This window comes from Parus major, chromosome 11, assembly GCF_001522545.3.
Source record: "Parus major isolate Abel chromosome 11, Parus_major1.1, whole genome shotgun sequence".
Lineage (NCBI taxonomy): Eukaryota > Metazoa > Chordata > Aves > Passeriformes > Paridae > Parus > Parus major.
Window position 1 is genome coordinate 14,728,123 of NC_031780.1, and position 19,305 is coordinate 14,747,427.

Sequence of the window (19,305 nt, forward strand, 5' to 3'; positions counted from 1 at the left end):
CGCATTAGCTTCTGAATTGAATGTTCTCCTTACTGAAATCCCAGTGCCACCAGTATAGCATTTATTCTGGGAAAACATAGGTGCATTAAATTCAAATACAGCTTCATTCAAGAAGTCGTAAATGCTCCCTGAAATAATAAATATTTACTGAGACAATTAAAAAATATGACAGAACATTAGCGTGAAAACTTGTGAATGACCTAGTAGGAAAACTGAGATATTTTGCTCAAGGGGGTTAGAATGGGAATATAATGTTATTGAAGTGATTAAAACAAGTGAAGGAGTGAATAGACATAGCAATTAATTGAAATATGTAAGTAAAGGCAAAGGTGGGACTCTGAGCATGTAATTTTGATGATCAGAAGAACTTGGGGTTAGTTAATATTAAAGAAAAGTCTGCCACTTACCCCCAAAATGTGTCTCCTTAGTTGCAGTCTACGTGGATCCCCAAAGCACAAGAGAAAGAGGAGGCTGTGAGGACTGCACCCTGCTCTCTCCCTGGGCTTGGGTACCTCTCCCCTCTCGTGTGCAGAGGCCCAGACTGCAGAGATGAAGGGACACATCAGGGTTTGGGAGAACAGGGATTGGTACCAGAGGGGAGGAAATGACTGGAAATGAAAGCTTGGCTAAAAGACAAGTTGCTGTGAGTTTAGGATTATGAAAAGGATTATGATTTCTGTAACTATTGCCATAATGACTTTAGTCAGAGTTTGCCTGCTTTTTACAACAGGTATCTAGTGCCCTTGATAAGAACTCTGTCCTCTACTTATATAAACCAAAGTAAATAAATACAAAAAATTAAATGTAATTAAATTTCCCAAAGCATGGGACAATGATAGTCTGGCATTTCAAGCTCAATCAATGACAGCATTCCCACTAACCTCATTTGGAGCCTGCTGAGGCTCCGGGCTCGTAACTCATGTTTGTCATGTCAGAACCTGAACTGATGCCATTGTGCACAGGGCACCACGTGTGCACCCTCCAGCCGTGGTCTGAGACACACAGGTCCTGAGAAAGCACAGGCTTCTGCCTTTATCTCAGAATTTTAGCTTAGCAGCATTCCCATAAAGTTTGATATTTGTTTAGGAACACCTTTTCAGCTCTTCTGCTGAGGCTATTCCTTTCTTCCAAGAAGAGACCCATTTCCCTTCTAAATCAAAAGTTCCTGTGTGAATAGCTTCTTCTGAAAAAGAAACAAATTCCTATGCTGAGTGGCTGGAGCTCAGTAATTCTGTTGTTTTACCAACTCTGCAAGAAATGGGAAATGTTTGTTTTCCCAGGACTTGCAAGTCCCTGTTACACCATCAGTGATTTCACTGTCCATTTCCTAATTCCCTTATATTTAGTGCACTACAGATGGCTAAAAAGTTCCTCACTCTACCTCTAAATAATTGTAATTTCCATTTTCCACATATCAAAGGCAAAAAATTATACATTATGGATAAATTTATATAATAAATTCATAAAATATCATTATATCATTCATCTCATTATATGATAAATTATGGATATTTTCTATAATTTTGTGAGGGATTCATTCAGTAAGGCAGAATTGTATCGATGAAGGACAACAGTGGAACTTATCAGGAGTGCCCAGGTGACTTAACCTCTGTGTCAGACCAACCTGCACTTGGCTGTTTTACATAGCAGGGCTGATTTCTTGCTGGGTTTTACCTCTTTTGCTTTTAAAGGAAACTTCAGTGTGTGATATATAATGATTGTAGCCTTTTGAGACAGGAATTGAATAATTACTATAAGAACAGTTTTTATTTGAGGGGGAATGTGTGAAATTAATGTAATATTTTAATAATACTTGTTAAAGGCAAAGTGTAGCACTAACTTTTGCTTTTCTGTGTCGTCATTTAAACATTTTAGTGCGCTCATTAGCAAGCTGAAGTATTTATTTGGAAACACCAAGCACTGTGTAAGGTACTAACTTAAGAATAGACTCCACCATTTTAGAAAAGCCACTTAGTTATCTGAGGGTTTAATTCAATCCATTTTTTTTGTTCAAGAAAAAATCTTTGATAAAATTAGTTACAGATTAGGTCTTTTTTATTTTCCAGCCCTTGTGCAGCCGGTGATAGTTCAGTGAATTTCCACCCTGCTGTTGCAGGTGCCCATTCACTGAGTGGCCATCTCTGCAGGACACCAGGACTGCAGCATCATGTGCTGGCTTTGGGATGGGTGCTGACCTCAGCATGTTTTTTCTTTTTTCCAGGCATCTTTAGTGCATTTATTTAGGATCAGACTGGTGGCTGTGTTTTGTCATGTGCTGAGTCTTCAGCCCAAAGTTATCCTCCTCTAAGTAAGATTTTTCCAGTAACTCACAGCAAGAGAAAGGCTGTTCCAGGTGGCAGTGCTTGTGCTCGGACCTGAGCTGCTCCAAAGTGCTCAGTATTAGTGAGGAGGGATTTAAGAAACCAGACTGGTGCTATGAGCAATTCATGTGATGACCTCTGAGGACTCTTGTCAGGATTGAGCCTGGTAATGAAGGAATTCAGCTGAATGCAGGGTGATCGGGGAGTTGTCCTACTCCTCCTCCTTTAGGAGTCCCAGTAGAAACATGTAACCCAAAGCCTTACCCTCAGCAGCTGGAAATGTTTTTTGGCCTTCCTAAAATCCAGATATCTCTGCATTTAAAAAAAAATGTTCCAGAGAAAATCACAAAAAAAAAGCCTCAGATAAGGCTTTTTGGTTTTAAGACTTTTCTTGGTCAACATGAAATAGAGTTTTTAAAATTTAATTTTGGTTTGTTTTTTTTTGTAATCCAAGTAACATATAAACTTCACAGAATATTGAAATTTTCCCAGAAGATCATCTTGGTTGGTCTTGGACCTGTGCGTAAATAAACATATACTTTTCAATTGTTTTATAAAAACTTTTATTACAGACACGAACCTGATTGGGTGTGCTTTAATCTGTCTGATATTTGGGGAGTTTCATAAAATGCATATTTTGAGACCAATAAAGTGGAATGGCTCAATCAGAGCCATTATTGTCTATTGGACAAATATATTTATTCAGCATTTTCCCATCCATACTGTTATGCTCCAGATCCGAATGGCTGCTTTAGAGCCATTCTGCTCTCCTGGGTAATGCATACAGTGCTTGGGATGTTTGCTGTGGATAGGAAATGTATTTATGAAAATTTATACGTTAAAAAAAGGAAATTGCACTAGCCAAGATTTAAATGAAAATAGTTTTCACTTTGCAAATGCCTGTTATTATGCTCTAATATACTTTCAAATGGCAGTGTTCACCAAGATGCCTGGGACCTGGAGGCTGTGGTCTGAGAGAGACATGAGCTCAGCCCAGCAGTCACTGCCAGAGAACTGGAGATGCTCAAAAAGCCTCTCTTCAAACACAGAAAGCACCCGGCCATCGTTGCTTGCTGTTATGTCTGAGGCAGCACGCACTCCATGCGCTTAGAGATGATTGTGCCTCAAACACAACCTTGTGTGGGGAAAAAAGGATTCCAAGCAGCTCTGGGGAGCACCTGGGGAGGTGTGGGCTCACTGGAGGTGTGAGAGCAGGCTTTGCTGAGCAGCAGATGTGTGATTACATGGACCATTCCACCAGCAACGTTGTGGGACCAAGCATCCCGGTGCAGCAGGCAGTGCCCATCCATCCTGAGCCACTGCAGCCGGTCCTGCTCCAGTGCCGGGGCTGCCCTGGCCGTGTGGGACTGCTACAGTGGCCCAGCAAGTCCAGTCCAGATTCCAACATTCCAAATAAAGAGATTTGTTTCTGAGAAATTCAAGCCTCTGAGGCTTTTTCAAATATCTCTTTGCGAGGGAATAATTTGTTTTAAAGAGGTAATTGCTGTTATTTTTGATTTTCACAAAAAGGATATTCTTAAACCAGGCAAAGAAATCTGAAATGAGTTTGCCGTATTGCATCTCAGTAAGTGCTATAGCCATTGGCCATCTAAGGGAAAAACATTCTGTCAGATAATCATGGCCATTTTTGCATTTTAAGGGAACAAATGTCATATCTAAGAAACACATTTTATTCAGAGCTTAATTATAATTTATAGTACATTGCACAGCATTTGTTTTCTGTTCATCATGTTATTGCTCTTCTGTCTTTCCCCTAAATTTATGCATTAAATCGTGTGTGTGTGTGTGTCTGTACGCGTGTATCTGTGTATACATGTACACATATGCAATATAATACAAAGTGGTGTAGTGGGGACAACAGACGGCTTGTGTGTGATGTATTATTGGCATTTTTCTTTCAAATTACCATTTTCTTGCTGCTTTGGGAGAAAGCCATGATTTTGCTGTGATTAGTACACTTTTAACAATCTGGAATAAATTCCTGATCTTATTCATGTGACTCGTTCAATGCCCATTTTTACGTTTTAGTGCAAACCCCTACATATGTGCCTGTAATACCACAAAAATAAGATGTTTCTTTGTGGAAATTTTATAGAATTTGGATGCCGATCAAATATTTTTAGAAGTGGAGAATTAATGCGGCTTGACCATGTAAATGATTTTTTTAATGAAAAAGACTTTAGTATTCATCACTTTCTCTCTCTCGTTTGTGTATTCCTTTGTGCTAATCTTAAATAATGGATCCATATCAAAGTTAATAAATTAGTAACTATTAGCAGTGTTTGGATTACAGTGAGTAACCCAGTGCCACTTCATTGACATTGACTTTTTATGTGTTCCAATAATACATTTTGAGTTTTAAAGATTAGACAAAGCAAAATACGGTTTGACAGGCACTTGAATCTTTAACAACTCTTGGGCAATGACTTTGTTTAAGTCCAAGGCCTTTACTTGAGATAAACTTTCATTTAAGTGGCCCTAAACCCCAGACTGAGATCCATGTCTCTCTCAAAACCTGCAGTTTCTGACTGTTCAGCTGATGCACCATGTTGGGCTGCATCAGTCTTGCCATGTTATGAAACCTAACGCGATGTGACTGATGCGGCCTGACATGAAGTGTCACAAAGCAACATATCACATCACAAACTTGAAAGAAAAGAAAACAAACTTTACTTTTTTTTTTCCCCTCAAAGCCTAAATTAATGAAGCAGTATATATTTTTTAAAAGGTGGACTAGTTTCAAACACTGAGAGATTTTTCTTAATATGGGGCTGCAGAAAACTTCTCCATCCTGGCAAGAATGTATCTCTTATCCACACTCCTTGTGCTCCCTAAAATTCAGTCAAAACTAGAGGAGATGAGCCTGAGTCTCCCCAGCACTGCTACCCTTCCTGGGTCTGATCCTGGGAGGTTTAGATCACTTCTAGAGAAGAGGCTCCAGCAGATGCTGGAAGTGATCACCCCTCCTGAGGAAATCCATACATGCTAAAAGTGTTCTTTGAGTCCAGCCACCATTTTTGTAATTTTAGCTAATTTTGGTTATAATTTTTATTACTGTTTATTATTTTTGATTATTGTTATTATTATTACTATTGTTCCACTTCCTTAGACTGTCAGCTTCTATGTAGAGGATTGCAAAGTCTCTCTACAGGCTCAGTCACAGACTTAATAGATCATAGATCCACACACAACAGGATTCTTTCAGCTGCAAATATATTGTACTCTCTCCTCAATTTTTGATCAGAGAGAGATGCACACCATAATTTGCCCCCCTAGTCTACCCACTTTCAGTCTAATTCTTTTTACTACAATTGCAATGCATATCACATCGTCTCCTGAACTATCAGGAAGATTCCTTTATTTTCTTTTTCTTTTATTTTTTTTTTCTCTGAAGGGCTTTCATATAATTTTATTGGGAGATATATAGTGAGTACAATACATATGAACTATAGCTTGCTAAGAAAGGACCTACCAACCACTGCCAGACAAAATATTATAAATTTATTGCCAACTTATCTGGGAAGGGTTATTTTAAGAGCCTGCTGCCTACAACAGGTTTGGGGGCTAAAATTAATGAATGGGGATACCTGAAAGAAATGGGAATTTTCCTTCACCCCTTAGTTACAAGCAAATTGCAGATATTGTTATCTTTGCAAGCAAGAATAATCTCTACTTTTTGTACTACTTCTGCTGTAAACAATGTACCACTTGCTTTCCTATGACCCTCACTCTGTATACATATTTATATATTATTCATATCGGATTAAAAATGAATGTGCTCTTTACCACAGTTGTACTGCATAGTGACAATACAAATTAACTTATTGTGTACTTACTTTTCACAAGGCAGTGATGTGAAATTTTGATGGCTTGAAAAAGTAAGTCGTGGGGGAAGCAATGCAGAACTGAATCCTTGTAGGTGCACTTTATATTGTCTGATTTATTAAAGTGCGTTGAATTAATAAATGACATTCTCTGCATGGAATTTTGAACACGGGTTTGAACTTGGTTCATTGGTGGGCAAGAAGAGTTTGCTTTTAATCTGGTGCATGTGAAGTAGTTAGCTCCAGCCTTGCTTTGTGCATTCCTTGCTTAGAATCTGTTCTTTGCAGGAAAGAATTAGGATGGCTGTTTATCAAGAGCTGCTTGTGGGTAAAGCATTAAGAGCTGGTTGGTGAGATCATAGCATCATGGAGTGTCTTGGGTGGAAAGGGACACTAAAAATCATTTCTTTCCAACACTCCTGCTGTGGGCAGGGACACTTTCCACTATCACAGGTTGCTCCAGGTCCCATGTTACCTGGCCTGGAACACTTCCAGGGATGGCACAGCCACAGCTTCTCTGGGCACTTTGTGCCAGGGCCTCACCATCCTGACAGGGGAGAATATTTTTCCTAATAACCAACCTAAACCCACTGTCTGTCAGTTTGAAGGCATCCTCCCTTATCTGTCACTCTAGGTCCTTGTAAATAGTCCCTGTCCCTCCTTCTTACCAGACCCTTCAGGTACTGCAAGGCCACAACTAAGTGATCCCTGAGCCTCCTCTTCTCCAGGCTGAACCATCCCAATCCTCTCATCCTTTCCTTACAGGAAAGGTTCTCCATCCCTCTGATGCTCTTGGTGCCTCCTCAGGACTCGCTCCTACAGCTCCACGTCCTTCCTGTGCTGGAGACATAACAAGCAGAAATAAACATGCATGCTGGAGGGTTTGGTGGGTGGTCACACTTCTGGCAGTATCCAGCTTATGAAAACAAAGGGTGACTGGGAGCTTTCCATCCTTGAGGAAGGAAACAAGGCTGCATTCCTGGGGAAAGGGCTTAGGACACTGAGTGTCTTTCCCCTGGGTAGCAAGCAGCATGTTTTGGGGGACTTGGCCTTCAGGTGGTGGTGTTGATATTACAGTAAAAATGGCAAGTTGTTTGAGCAGCCCAGGGCACAAATGCTGGTTCAAGTGAATTCATTACTTCAGAGATGCTCATGCTCCTGTGCCAGCAGCTGCCCATGCTCCCATCTCTGCTGGGAGGACCATGGCAGCATTTCCACTCCAGTACAGGTAGCATTAGACAAGTGCACAACGGTGTCTATTTGTTTAGCTGGTAAATTCCCACCTAAAACCAAGGGGAGAGGGTCCAGCCCCTTCCCCATTGCAGGAAGCATAATTCTCCTCTGCTGCCCTAGCATCTGTTTTATGCCTGCTAAGTAGTACCACAGCAGCAAGGGAAAATGTGCTCTTCAAATGTGGAGATAGGGTATTGTTTTTCACTTATCCTGGCTTTATGTAGATGGTCTGGCACATTTATTTATTCATTTATTTGAGCAAATTAAAGCAAGCTAAGCACATTTGACCTCAGATGGTCCTGGTTTAAGTTAATTTGAGAGACAAAGCTCATAAAGTTCCAGTAAAACACATCAACAACTTCCCAGCATAGGTTGAAATGTGATTGTTGAAACATAACCTCCAAAACCAGATACTGCATGGAGATTTGAAGTCACAATAATCTGAAAAATATAGAAGAGCATATTGATAAGCCCTACTGAGAAGTGATATCTTTCATTCATGCCTTTGTTACATGGTCGATTGCTGTTTTGTCCACAAGAAGTGCATCTATCAGATTTTGTGCATTAACATTCCTTTTCTAATCTGGCTCGGACATTTTATTTTAAAGCTGATGATAACCTTGGGCTCTGGTCCAGCAAACACTTACATGCTTGCGTATCTTTACTCACAGGAGTAATCTCACTGGAGTAAATGTTTGCAGGTTTGAGGCCTTGGCTATCTCAATCCATTATTTCTTTCCATTAAAAAGTAATCTGCACAACTGAAATAAAACATACAATTCTTTACCCAGAAACCCACCCAAAGACAAAGTGTGTTTATTAGACTAAGGGTCTGCACATTGTCATTCTTGAATTGCACTTCAATAAAAAAGATAATTAACAAATGTAAAAGAAGACAGTTTTGTACATGCTGTATTTATAAGAGTTTGGTTTGGATCGTGGGCTGAAGGATTTACAGCTGGGGCTGAGGAGGGAGATGGATTAGCTGCACTGCTCTGGAAATCCTAAGCAGAGAATTTTTAAAATGCAGTTTATTAAGGAAGAGCACAGATTTCTTGTTCTCTCAGGGGCCACCGAGCGATGCCCCCCAGCAGGAGAGGGGCTCCGGAGTGTCCCGTTTGTCCAGACTGTGCAATGTCCACGGGCTAAAGCAAAAACTAACCAGGCTGTCGTCTGTCACACAGGTCACCGGCCTTTCCAGTGCAGATACTGCCCCTACAGTGCCTCTCAGAAGGGAAATCTGAAGACCCACGTGCTCTGTGTCCATCGCATGCCTTTCGACAACAGCCAGTACCCTGACCGCAGGTTCAAGCGCTCCAGAGTGGACTCGGAAGCTGCTGGGAATTCGGAGGAGCCGGCGGCGGCCAAGGCAGGGAGCTCGGCAGAGCTGTCCGAGGAGGGCACCAAGGCCCAGGAGTGATGCTCCAGCCCTGCTCTGCAGGAGCCTTTTACCCTGGCTTTGGACACCTGCTTGGTGAGGGCTGGCTTAAAACCCTTCCAGGGAAAGGGAGGGCATGCAAGTTCCCAGAAGGGTCCAGACTGCTGAAAACATTCAAATATATGTATATGTACATGTAGCCACACATTTACATATATATATATATATATATATATATATATTTACAGACACAGAGATATCCAGTCATACCCACATTGAATATATATCTACGTACACACATGCACACAAAGTACACACATTCCATACGTGTGTGTGTGTGTAAATATATATATTACACATGCAAAATAAATTTCCAGCCCTTGAAAATGGCTGCTAAACAGTTACCTGGCAACAAGTACTTCCAAACAACGTAGGTGGGATAATAAAGTGATTTAAAAATGTTAGGAGGTTGTTAGTTATTTAAAAAGCAGGGCAATTTCAAACTTAAAAGTGGTCTTTGTCCAAAAATAATGCTCTTAACAGAAAAATGATACCCTCTAAACGATTTAGTGTTGCCTTGAAGATTGAGGGGCTGTGTTTTCATTGTTGAAAACACCTTTATAATATGACACCAGCTGCTGTCATTTGCCTAGCATAGTAATGAGATGTCTTGGTAGACTGCCATGGTGCCAGTCTGACTGGAGCTGTCATTGCAGAGAAAATCAATTCAAGTGGTGTTGCAACTGCAGTGTAGGAGAAACCTTAGACGGCCCATAAGCTGGGGTCAGTACTGACCTATTTTGAAAAGTATTGTGATATTACATTTTCTTTTTTTTTTTTTTAATATACAGCCAAATGAATCAATGGTTAGAAAAAAAAAATATCTGCAGCTCGATGTGTGATTGCAGATTTGAAATATAATTGCATTTTTTGTAATCATCTTGCAGTATTGAGGGAAATGCTTTTATTCTTTTTTTTCTTGTTGAAGAAGTTGCTATAAATGTAGAAGTACAATATATAGAAATATTGTTTAGTGAAACTAGTCAGCCTTATCTATAGAAGGTGCTGGTGAGAAACAGAATTTTATTACATAGGAGGTTGGTAATTTTTTCTTCTGTTCTTTACTTGTCTTATTGGGGTTTTTTTCAAACTTCCTTTCAATTCCTTTTTTTTTTTTTTTACACTTGAATGAAGGATTCCCTGGTCATGGTTAATTTTCATGTATTAGTTTTTGTAAGTGTTACAGACACAGTGCAGAAGTTTCTTCTGGAGCAAGCCCTTATAAAGTAGCTTGACCTAAAATATGAATCCAAACTTTCTGCTCTTTGTCTCTAATGAAAAAAAGTGTTTTAGATTATATTTCTTTGGTTTTGTAAAACAAATGTGTTCTATATTTTTGCAGATTTTAGCTTTTTTACTGATTGGATGCTCCAAATTTAGTAAGGTCTTTGCCACATAGGAAGCTTTTGAGAGACTATAACAAACCACATTAAAAAAGTAAGAAAAATAACTAAAGGTTTATTCTGAAATTCTCTGAATGGCATAAAATTTTATCCTTCTAATGTACTTCCTTTGATAGAAGCAAAATTGGTGCTGTTTATTGTGATGGTAGAGAAGTATTAACTTCTTCTAAAGCAAAATCATCCAGACTTAAATAAAAAAAAAAAAAAAGAAAAAAGTTAAAAAAAAAAAGTCAATATTTCTTTGCAGGCTGGGAGCACAGAGTAAAACCCCAGGGCCTTAAAACTTCAGCTCTGCCTAAAGCAGTTTACAAAAAATACTAAACTGCAATCAATGTAAATAAAATTCTTAGCGCTACCCTGAGACTGGAAAAAAAAAATCTCAGGCTAATAAGGAATACGGTTTGCATATGCTGTCGGAAAGGATGTCATCCAACTGAAGTTTCAGTTTAAATGAGGTCACTGTGTAACTTGGACCCATCTGGCACAGAGCAAGCTGCTTTTCTTGTTTTTCTAGTATAGTTCTCACTGCCTTACTTAAATCGAGTTGATAAACTTAATGCAACTGTTTCTATGATCCTAGATAAAGGATTGAAATGTTATTGAACCTTTCTGACTGTAGTAAGCTTTAGGATTTTAACTGCACTACTGTGTTTGGTGACTGTGTCAGTCGCTTGCTTTGTGTGTTTGCGCCGCCTTCGGTATCTTAGCAAAAAAAAAAAAAAAAAAGAAAAAAAGAGAGAAAAAAAAAACAAAACCACCCCCCACATTCCATTTCTTGCACTTTTTGAGCTCTTTCAGTATTCTTTTGTGTCTTCTGAGCATTTTCAGATACGACAGGCAATAATTCTGTTTGTGACACTGGAAACATCTCCCGCTCCTTGTGATGTGTGTGTTGATTCCATTTGGTCGGGTGCTACTGTCCCTATCCTCCCCTCTGACATAGCCCTTTTTTCCAGAACATTTGTAACTTGTAATACAAACAAGTGACAGCAGCAGTGATGCATTGTCAGTTTCTGAATATCATCATGCTTCTCATATCTAAACATGTCAAGTTTTTTCTCTGTAACTTCTGTAGTCTGTGATACTGGTCATAATACTGTCTACATTCCTACACAAAGAAAAATTTCTATCTTGGAGGAAATCTGAGATCAATAGAGTAGAGGATTTTGTTGCTATGCTTGTAACAATTAGAAAACTTTGTATTTAAAGTTTATTCTTGGTCATTATTTATTATTATAATACATCAGTTGACAGAACTTTATTCTGGTATAGAAGTATTAAAAGTTGTTTTTTCAGCAATGACTGTTTTCTTTCTGCTGTTAGAATAAAAATGTCTTTGAAGCAGTACAGTTTTATCCAGTGTTTTACGCAATAAAACCTCTACCTCTGAAAAAAAAGTTTTCCTACTTGCTTATGTTTATTAGGAACAGTTAAAACATTATTTTCTTCAGCCTTGTCAGATTTAAAAAGAAAAAAAAAATAATGCCAGTAAATTCACAGTTGTTAGGCAGTTACTGGAGTGTATTATGCTGGGTGTGTGTGCTCAGTCCACTTATTAATCTGAACAAATCTATATACAGTATATACAGATATATATTATATATATTGTGCTTAATTAAAAGACTGTGGAAAATATGTTTTAGCATGTAGTAATAATTGTTTTATATACTACTACTTATGTACTATAGAAAAAGTCTTGGGGTCTATCAAGCTTTGATTTGAAAGTGTTTGAAGTGTGTATCATACACTATGATGTATAAAGTCATGTTTTCACATTAAAAAAGATTGTTTGTATAGATCATATATTTGGCTTTAGAAAATTGTGGGGTTTATTGTTACGGTACATGTTAAGGAAGCTGCTCACACTTCAAAGAATGTAGAACAAGAATGTTCCCATTCTCCTGGGTGAATCTTTATTCTTCCCCTTTAAGGTTTTATCAGCACATTTGAAAGCAAATGAATGAAAGGATTTTTCCCTTAGAAAAGTAAGGATGATTAACATCAAAAATAAAGATGCACCAAATCAAGTATGGGGAGGAGAGAGGAACATGGCCCTGGCTCCAAAGAAAACTCAGAAAACAAACAAGTTTAGAAAAGAGAAATTTTGATATTAAATTGAGCCAGTCATACCCACAATAATAAAGTTATATTCTAGTTGAATTTTCCAGAAGGAAAAGGTACAAAAATTGTCAGAAGGGTTAAGAATTAAAGCATAGAATCATAGAAATTCAGTTATTCAGTGGCTGAAACTCACAGTGAGGAGGTGCTGTTACTGGTAAACTGGTGGAAAGTCTCTGCAGCCAAGAGACTCATGGAGCTGGTGCCAAATTCCCTGGTCTATGGGAAAATGCCACAGATCTCTTGATCCACAGAGAATAAAATCTGCACTGCAATGCATCAAATTTTAATCCAAATCCAAGAAGTAAATGAATTTATTTTTTTTTTATTTTTTTTTTTTGTGTCACACCATCTCTTGAGGGGAGCAGCCCTTCCTAGGCACAAAACGTCAGCATGTAAAAACGTGTCATTAGGAGGGATGAGCTCCAGGCTCAGAGCTGAACTGCCTCACAACAGGATCATTGACCTTTCAGGTAACTGCTGTGGAAAAAGAACTATCCGGGGAGAGAGTGGCTGGGGATATCTCCCAAAGATTTTCCTGCCTTCTGGTTTCAGAAGCCAGTAAAGGAAAATGTGAAAACCTGGTTAAGAAAATCTAAAAATGACCATCAGTGGCCATGTACCAAGTGTGGGGTTGCATCACCTGTGGAGGCAGGTGGGAAGAAGGTGTGAAAGAGAAAGGGGCTGTCTCATTGAAGTCTGGGGGGTTTTATTTCCCACAGCTGATGGGCAGCCTTCCTCGCACAGATGCTGGGGGTCCTGACTCTTCCTACCTAACATCAGAAGGCTGCTCCCAGCTCTAAGATAACATTTCTTGTTGAAACTTTTATAAGGACTTTAAGCCCTCTGTCTATTGTAATTTGGGAATTGAATATTTCCCCTCTCTGTTTAACATCTGTATTGTAACAGTATATTATAAAAACCTCACCTTGTGTATTGTAAGCATGCTCCCAGTGAAATTATTCGTAACTATTGTGATTTCCATTTCTGGATATCACTGCTTGGCATGATCCACCACAGTATGTTTCCATTGGGAGAGGGAGGAGAGAGAATAAAGCTGTGGTGTAATGTCATATTAGAAATGTCACCCAGCTGAGTGTTCTTAGGGGCTGTGAGAAGTTCTGTGACTCCTCACCTGTTGGTGGTGTTCAGGGTATTGTTTGGGGGCTTTTTGTCGTGGTATTTATTTTTTTTAACCAAAGGTTCTCAGTGAATAGGGAAATCACAGGAAAAGAGGAAGAAGAAAATTTAAATGATCCCAGAGTGAACTGTTTTGCTGTTAATACAGAAATACAGAGCAAGACACATTTAATGGGCTCTATTTTTTATTATACTATGCTGAATAATTAAGTTTGAGGCTAAGTGTCACATAGATTTATCTTTTAATTAAAAAAGCATGGTTCACGCGTATTTGAGTGGTAGTCCAAATAAATGCAATATAGAAATTTATGTTTGTTTATCTAGGTGTTAATTACCTAGAGATTGTTCTGGATTACTTCTTTTTATAAAGTGTCATAGGCTCATGTCACAAGTAATAAAGCTTAACAGTGGAACCTTATCAATTTGCTAACTATAACGCTAGTGTGACCTGGAGGAAAGGGAAAAAAAAAAAAAAACAACTTTGGAAAATGTTCTCTGCGTGCACCACATTCAACACATAAAAACCACGCAGTGAACAAAGCAATCATTTTTAGAACGTTCTCATAAGTAAAAGTACAAATATATCTTCGGTGTTTTACAGCCCTTCATATATGTAATTATTTATATAACACACTGTTATTTATGCCCGTGTGCTACATGTTGTGCAGAGACAGACATGGTAAGCAACAAAACGTCCTTTACCTGGTGGGCGAGCTATTCATTTAATGCACAAAGTAACACTTACAAAGACTGAACACCATATTTAAAGCAAGACATAGCAGATGTAATTTTCTTAATATTTTAAGGATTTTTCAGCATTGCTTGCAACCAAGCGGACTGGGAAGGCAAACTGAAGGCTAAAGATAAAAGATTATGAATCTCAGTGGCACAAATAGAGGGAAAAATTGTGCACAGATGTAAACTGTTCATCACATTCTCTGTCAGTCTGGTTTTTTCTTTGTTTATGACTAGAATTTATATTACCGATCCACAAAGCCACGTGGAAGGACGCTGAGTGCAGACAGAGAAGCCAAACTCGATGTACTCAGAAGCTGAGGGGCTCTCCACTGCTGGCATAAATCAAATGCTATCCACTGTATCACCCCAGGGGGAGATCTGTCCCCAGGATTTGGAAGACTGAGAATTTATTATTTTTTTTTTTTTACTCATAGGTGCAGACACTCCCTTTTTTGGGGTCAATTATTTATGCATTTCCTAGAATTTTGATGATTTAAAACAATAGCAGCCCTGCATTGTGCAACAGATACACCTGAGAATGTTCATTTACTGATATTGCAAAGAAATCATGAAATCAACAGTCAATAAATCTTATTTTCTTCTCACAACATGAAGAAGGCTGGAAACAAGGGTTTCTTCTATTTATTACACACCAATTATTTGTACAGACAGACACCTCAAGCTTTGCCTCATGTGCAGACAGTAGTAGCAGGTAAGTTACATCTCAATAATGAGTTTGAAGGAAAACTTGATCTTTAAAAAGGTGCTGAATATGGGATTATGAATGAAAACTGAATTGTTTTAAATTTTAAAGGACTGAAATTGATAATCATGTTTATGCATATGGAATGACTTTGTGTGTGTATATATACACAAACATATACACCCTGTAGTTTTTCTTTTAATAGGAACCTTGTTTAACCCCTTAACTCCAAATTAAGTGTCCTGAATTGTCTGATTTTCCACGTCATAGAAAAGCCTAGTAGTGGATATGCAGCATTTCTGAACATGAGTGAGTTACTAAAGAGCCTCTGAATGTAGACCAAAGGGTTGAAAATCTGAGCCATGGGATCTGATGAATCCCTTAAACTCCTGAAATTTTGGCTGTGTAAAGTTTAAATAAATTGATGGTGAATCAGATGTATTCTTAGTGAAGTTAGAGGTAAAAGCCACCTTCTCTCTGAATTTGTGGAGAGAACTAGTTCTTCAGTTGTTTGAGATAATGCAACATGGAATAACCGATTTCTCCTTAGGTTGTGCCACTGTATTCCTTATTAAGATTTTATTCTTGGGGGATGGTTTTCTCACTTGTTTTTTGTTTGAAAGAAGCTGATGCACAAATGAGTGAAACACATGTGGAGTAATAAAGAAAAATGGAGCTATTAATCCCAACAAAGAAAATCTCTCTTTTGTGAAAGGTCTCTCACAGAATATCTGTGATTGTGGTACATCCTTCTCTAGGGAAACCAGAGCTCTTGATGTGTGCTTGTCTTGGCTGTGCTGCTGGCATTATGCAATACCCAGTGCCATGGGAGCAACTTTCAGTGAGGGGCTGTTCCTGGGGAAGGCAACTCACATTTTTACATAAAGAGGTGTCCGTGAAAAGCATGGGTATCTCCAAAGCCACTGGTGCTCACTCAGTGTTTGCACTGCTGTTCTGAAGCAAAGTGTATTTTCCCTGTGGAGCACGTGCTCCTATCTGTGCAGGAATTGCCAGCTGGATATCCCCTATAAAGCTGTACTGGCCCTGGCATCACCAAACCCAGTTTGCCTGAACACTAAAGAAAAGGTTCATTTTCAATTAACTTTGAAACACTGAAAGACTTGTTAATTTTTTCCTAAGACATCGATCCAACCTATCATTCCAGTGAGCTAAAGCCTCCAAATGCTATTGATTTATAGGAGAAACACCTTGATGTAGTATTATATATGTTGATTCTTTAACACCTACTCCTTCATGGGTGTTATGCCAAAACATTTCTGATGTTCAGAAGGAGCAGAGACATGACTTGAGTGTCCTCTTGGTGGTCAGTGGCATTTGCTTTAGAGGAAACACCGTCACCTTCCCACAGCCTCATGGCCATGTACAGTGCACTTCAGGAGGTCCAGTAATCTCTACCTGAGCAAGAGTTGATTGAGCAACCTCATGCATTTGCAATTAAATCATTAATGCTTAAACTAATGCAAAAAAAAAAAAAAAGACTAATCCTGTCAATATTTCTGTTTGACAGAAGTGGGAGGATAAGCTGGAGAGGCTGTCCAGTGCTTTGGCCTCTTGTTGGATGGGAGGACACCTAAAGGTGTGCCTTACTCTGATAAAATTCCTACTGCATGATGGTCTCTGCAGCATCATGAAGCAGATGAAAGTCTGTTGCAGCCTAGTTGATCCTGTGATTCTGTGCTTGGGTAGGTGACCTGCTGCCCATGCTGGCCAGTGGCACACAGTACTGTCACACAGCCTGTGGCACTCCAGATGTGACAGCAATTGCCCAAACACAGTCAGTGTAAGGAAACATAAGGCTGTTCGCTTAACCCAAATTGGAGAACAGTGTCTCCACAGAACTCCCAGCCCTCATTTCTTCCATTTCAGACCATTGCTAATCTCCAGCTAACATCAAAAGCACTAGGGCTGGGGGGCAGTGATTCTCAGTCCAGTGAGAATGGAAAAGTGAGCTAATGTGGGACAGCATTTGACTCAGAGATGAAAATCAGTCCTCATTAAATCTTTATTTACAGTTCACACTGAAAATAGTTTTACTCCAATGCTTCAGAAACTTTTAATTCAAAGAAGTACTGCACTAAATGAGATATAACAGAGTAAATGCTGCATGCATGCATATGCTTTAGTCCTGTATTCTGACCATGTTCTCACTTCCAGCACTCTCTCAGACCAGGTAGGCATCAGCCAGCTTTTGGCAGCAGCCAAGGACCACACACATCCTTTGCATTTTATTAAAAAAACAAAACCAAACCACCAGAATACAGCACATATTGGTCTAACTCTACTAATTTGTCCTGTTTGGTTGATTAATTTTATCCAAACCGCAAAGGGGGGAAATATGAAATGAAGAACTGATGAATCACTCAAGTGCCAAAGTCCCAGTGCTGCTTTTGGAGAAGGCTTCAGGTCAAAGGAGAGAAGTCTTCCTGGGGAAATGGTAAACTTCCAGGAATGGGCACAGGGACTCAGGATGGGATTTCTGTGGGTGAAGGTTGAGCTGGCCCATGTGGGACTGCCTGTTTTTCCCTACATGTCCCCTGCCCTGGGCAGGAGCCCTGCTGAACCGTGGCATAATAACCCAGGCACAGTGCTGAGCATCCTTGTGCCCCAGAGAGAGTTTGAGCCTCCAACAGCAGAGCCAGCCCCACTCCTGCAGGACAGGTCCTGTGTCAGCTGTGTCCAGGAGTGGGGCAGAAAGGCAGGAGAGGAAAAAAGGTAGAAAGAAGAGAAAGGGAGCCACCATCATCTTTATTTCTCTGCCGATAGTGATGCAATCCCTAATTTTCACAAATGAGGAAAAACAGCCTCAGCATCTGTCTAAGTATTTGAATTTACCACCATGTTTCCTCTGTGCATTAAAAGAAATAGGCAAAATATCCAACAAATACAACCTACAGTAAATTTAAATATTGAATTGTAATGTTTGCTTGGTTGCTATTTCTTGGTAGCAACCAACATGTTAATCACTAGTATATAATTAGATGTCATTTTGGAGCAATTCAAAATCAAACAAAATCTCAACATGCTCTGAAGATGTTGTGAAAGTTTACATTACAATTAATTTATGATTACCCAAATGTGCATCCAGTGATCTTAAGTCTTCCTTCATATATTACAAAGAAAAAGACAACTTCTGTTTCCCCACACCTTAATGCCACAAGGCCCTCAGAAATAAGGCTCTCCTTTCAATAGATGTGTTATTTAAATTCTGTTTAAATAGCTGGGCATGTGATGAAGAAATGAGATTAATTTGATAAACTAGCCCCTGTGTATCCTTAGGCCTGTTTCTTTTCTTTTCCTTAGTGGTTTTTTTTTAAATTTTTTTAATTTTTTTTGTGGTGTTGTTGTTGTGGTTGTTGTTGTTGCTTCCATAAACATTTGTTTTTTCCTTGCTGTCTCTTCAGCAGATAGAAAACTAAGGTGAACTGGTATTATTACATTTCACACCAACTCACTAGAGCCATGAGTTAATTTCAGCATGTTTTCCTGAAGGTGAAAAGAAGTGCACAGCCTTTTGTCCCAACAGTGAGCCAGTGCCATGAACTGCTGAGCGTTCCCAGACCTGTCAAAAATCAAAGGAACAAGGATGGCTAGCGAGTCATGGGAAATACTGGATGCATTAGTGGATACAGCCAATATGCTGAATTATGGTTGTGTAATAAATGTACAAGCTGTTGTATCAGGACACAGCTACAGTAATCACAGTAAGTAAAGTTTTAAAAGCACTCACGCTCCCATCCTTTGTTGGAAACAATGATCATGTACATAAAAAGGTTAACAAATGGCTACACTTCACTCCTCTGCATCTAAACCAGAGAAAACCTTGCTGCTTCTGCTATAACAGGCTACCAGCTGATGTCTGGTATTGCTCTTTATCTATGTATTCTATACATCCAAACACAGAACAGGGAGGAGGACTATTTTGGGTGTGAAGTGAGCAAGTTGTTTTATGTTTTAATTGCCCATAATGAGCATGGCAAATGCTGAAAGATGCAAGGAAGAGTCTTGTCCAATAATACAGTTCTTTATTACCTTTGCATCCCATCTTCCTAACTATTTCGAGGATGTTGTTAGCAGAGGAAGGCATATTTTTATTTAACATCTTTATTAATGAGCTAAAGAAAGAAAGAAGTAAACACACTAATTGCATTTGCAAATGACAGTACATTAGTAGCTATTGCAAACATCACCGAAGACAGAAATAACAGAGGAAAATACGGGCAAGAATAAAAAAAAATTAACCTGGAGAAACACAAATTCAGGTCTGAAAGCAAAATTACTCCACATTTATGCAAACAATAGTAGAAAGAAATGCAGAAGAAGTAAAAATGAGGGAGCTGGGGCAGGG

At 39.1% G+C, this 19,305-nt stretch overlaps 1 protein-coding gene across 1 annotated transcript in view; it reads left to right on the plus strand.

Annotated features, from left to right (window-relative positions):
* ZNF536 (zinc finger protein 536) overlaps window positions 1-10,606 on the plus strand; it is a 340,782-nt gene extending 330,176 nt beyond the window's left edge. Inside the window, exon 9 of the mRNA XM_015640253.3 lies at window positions 8,584-10,606. Within this exon, the coding sequence (XP_015495739.1) occupies window positions 8,584-8,819 (236 nt within the window). The 3' untranslated portion in view covers window positions 8,820-10,606. The remainder of the gene's footprint in view (window positions 1-8,583) is intronic.
* Window positions 10,607-19,305: the final 8,699 nt, after the last annotated feature.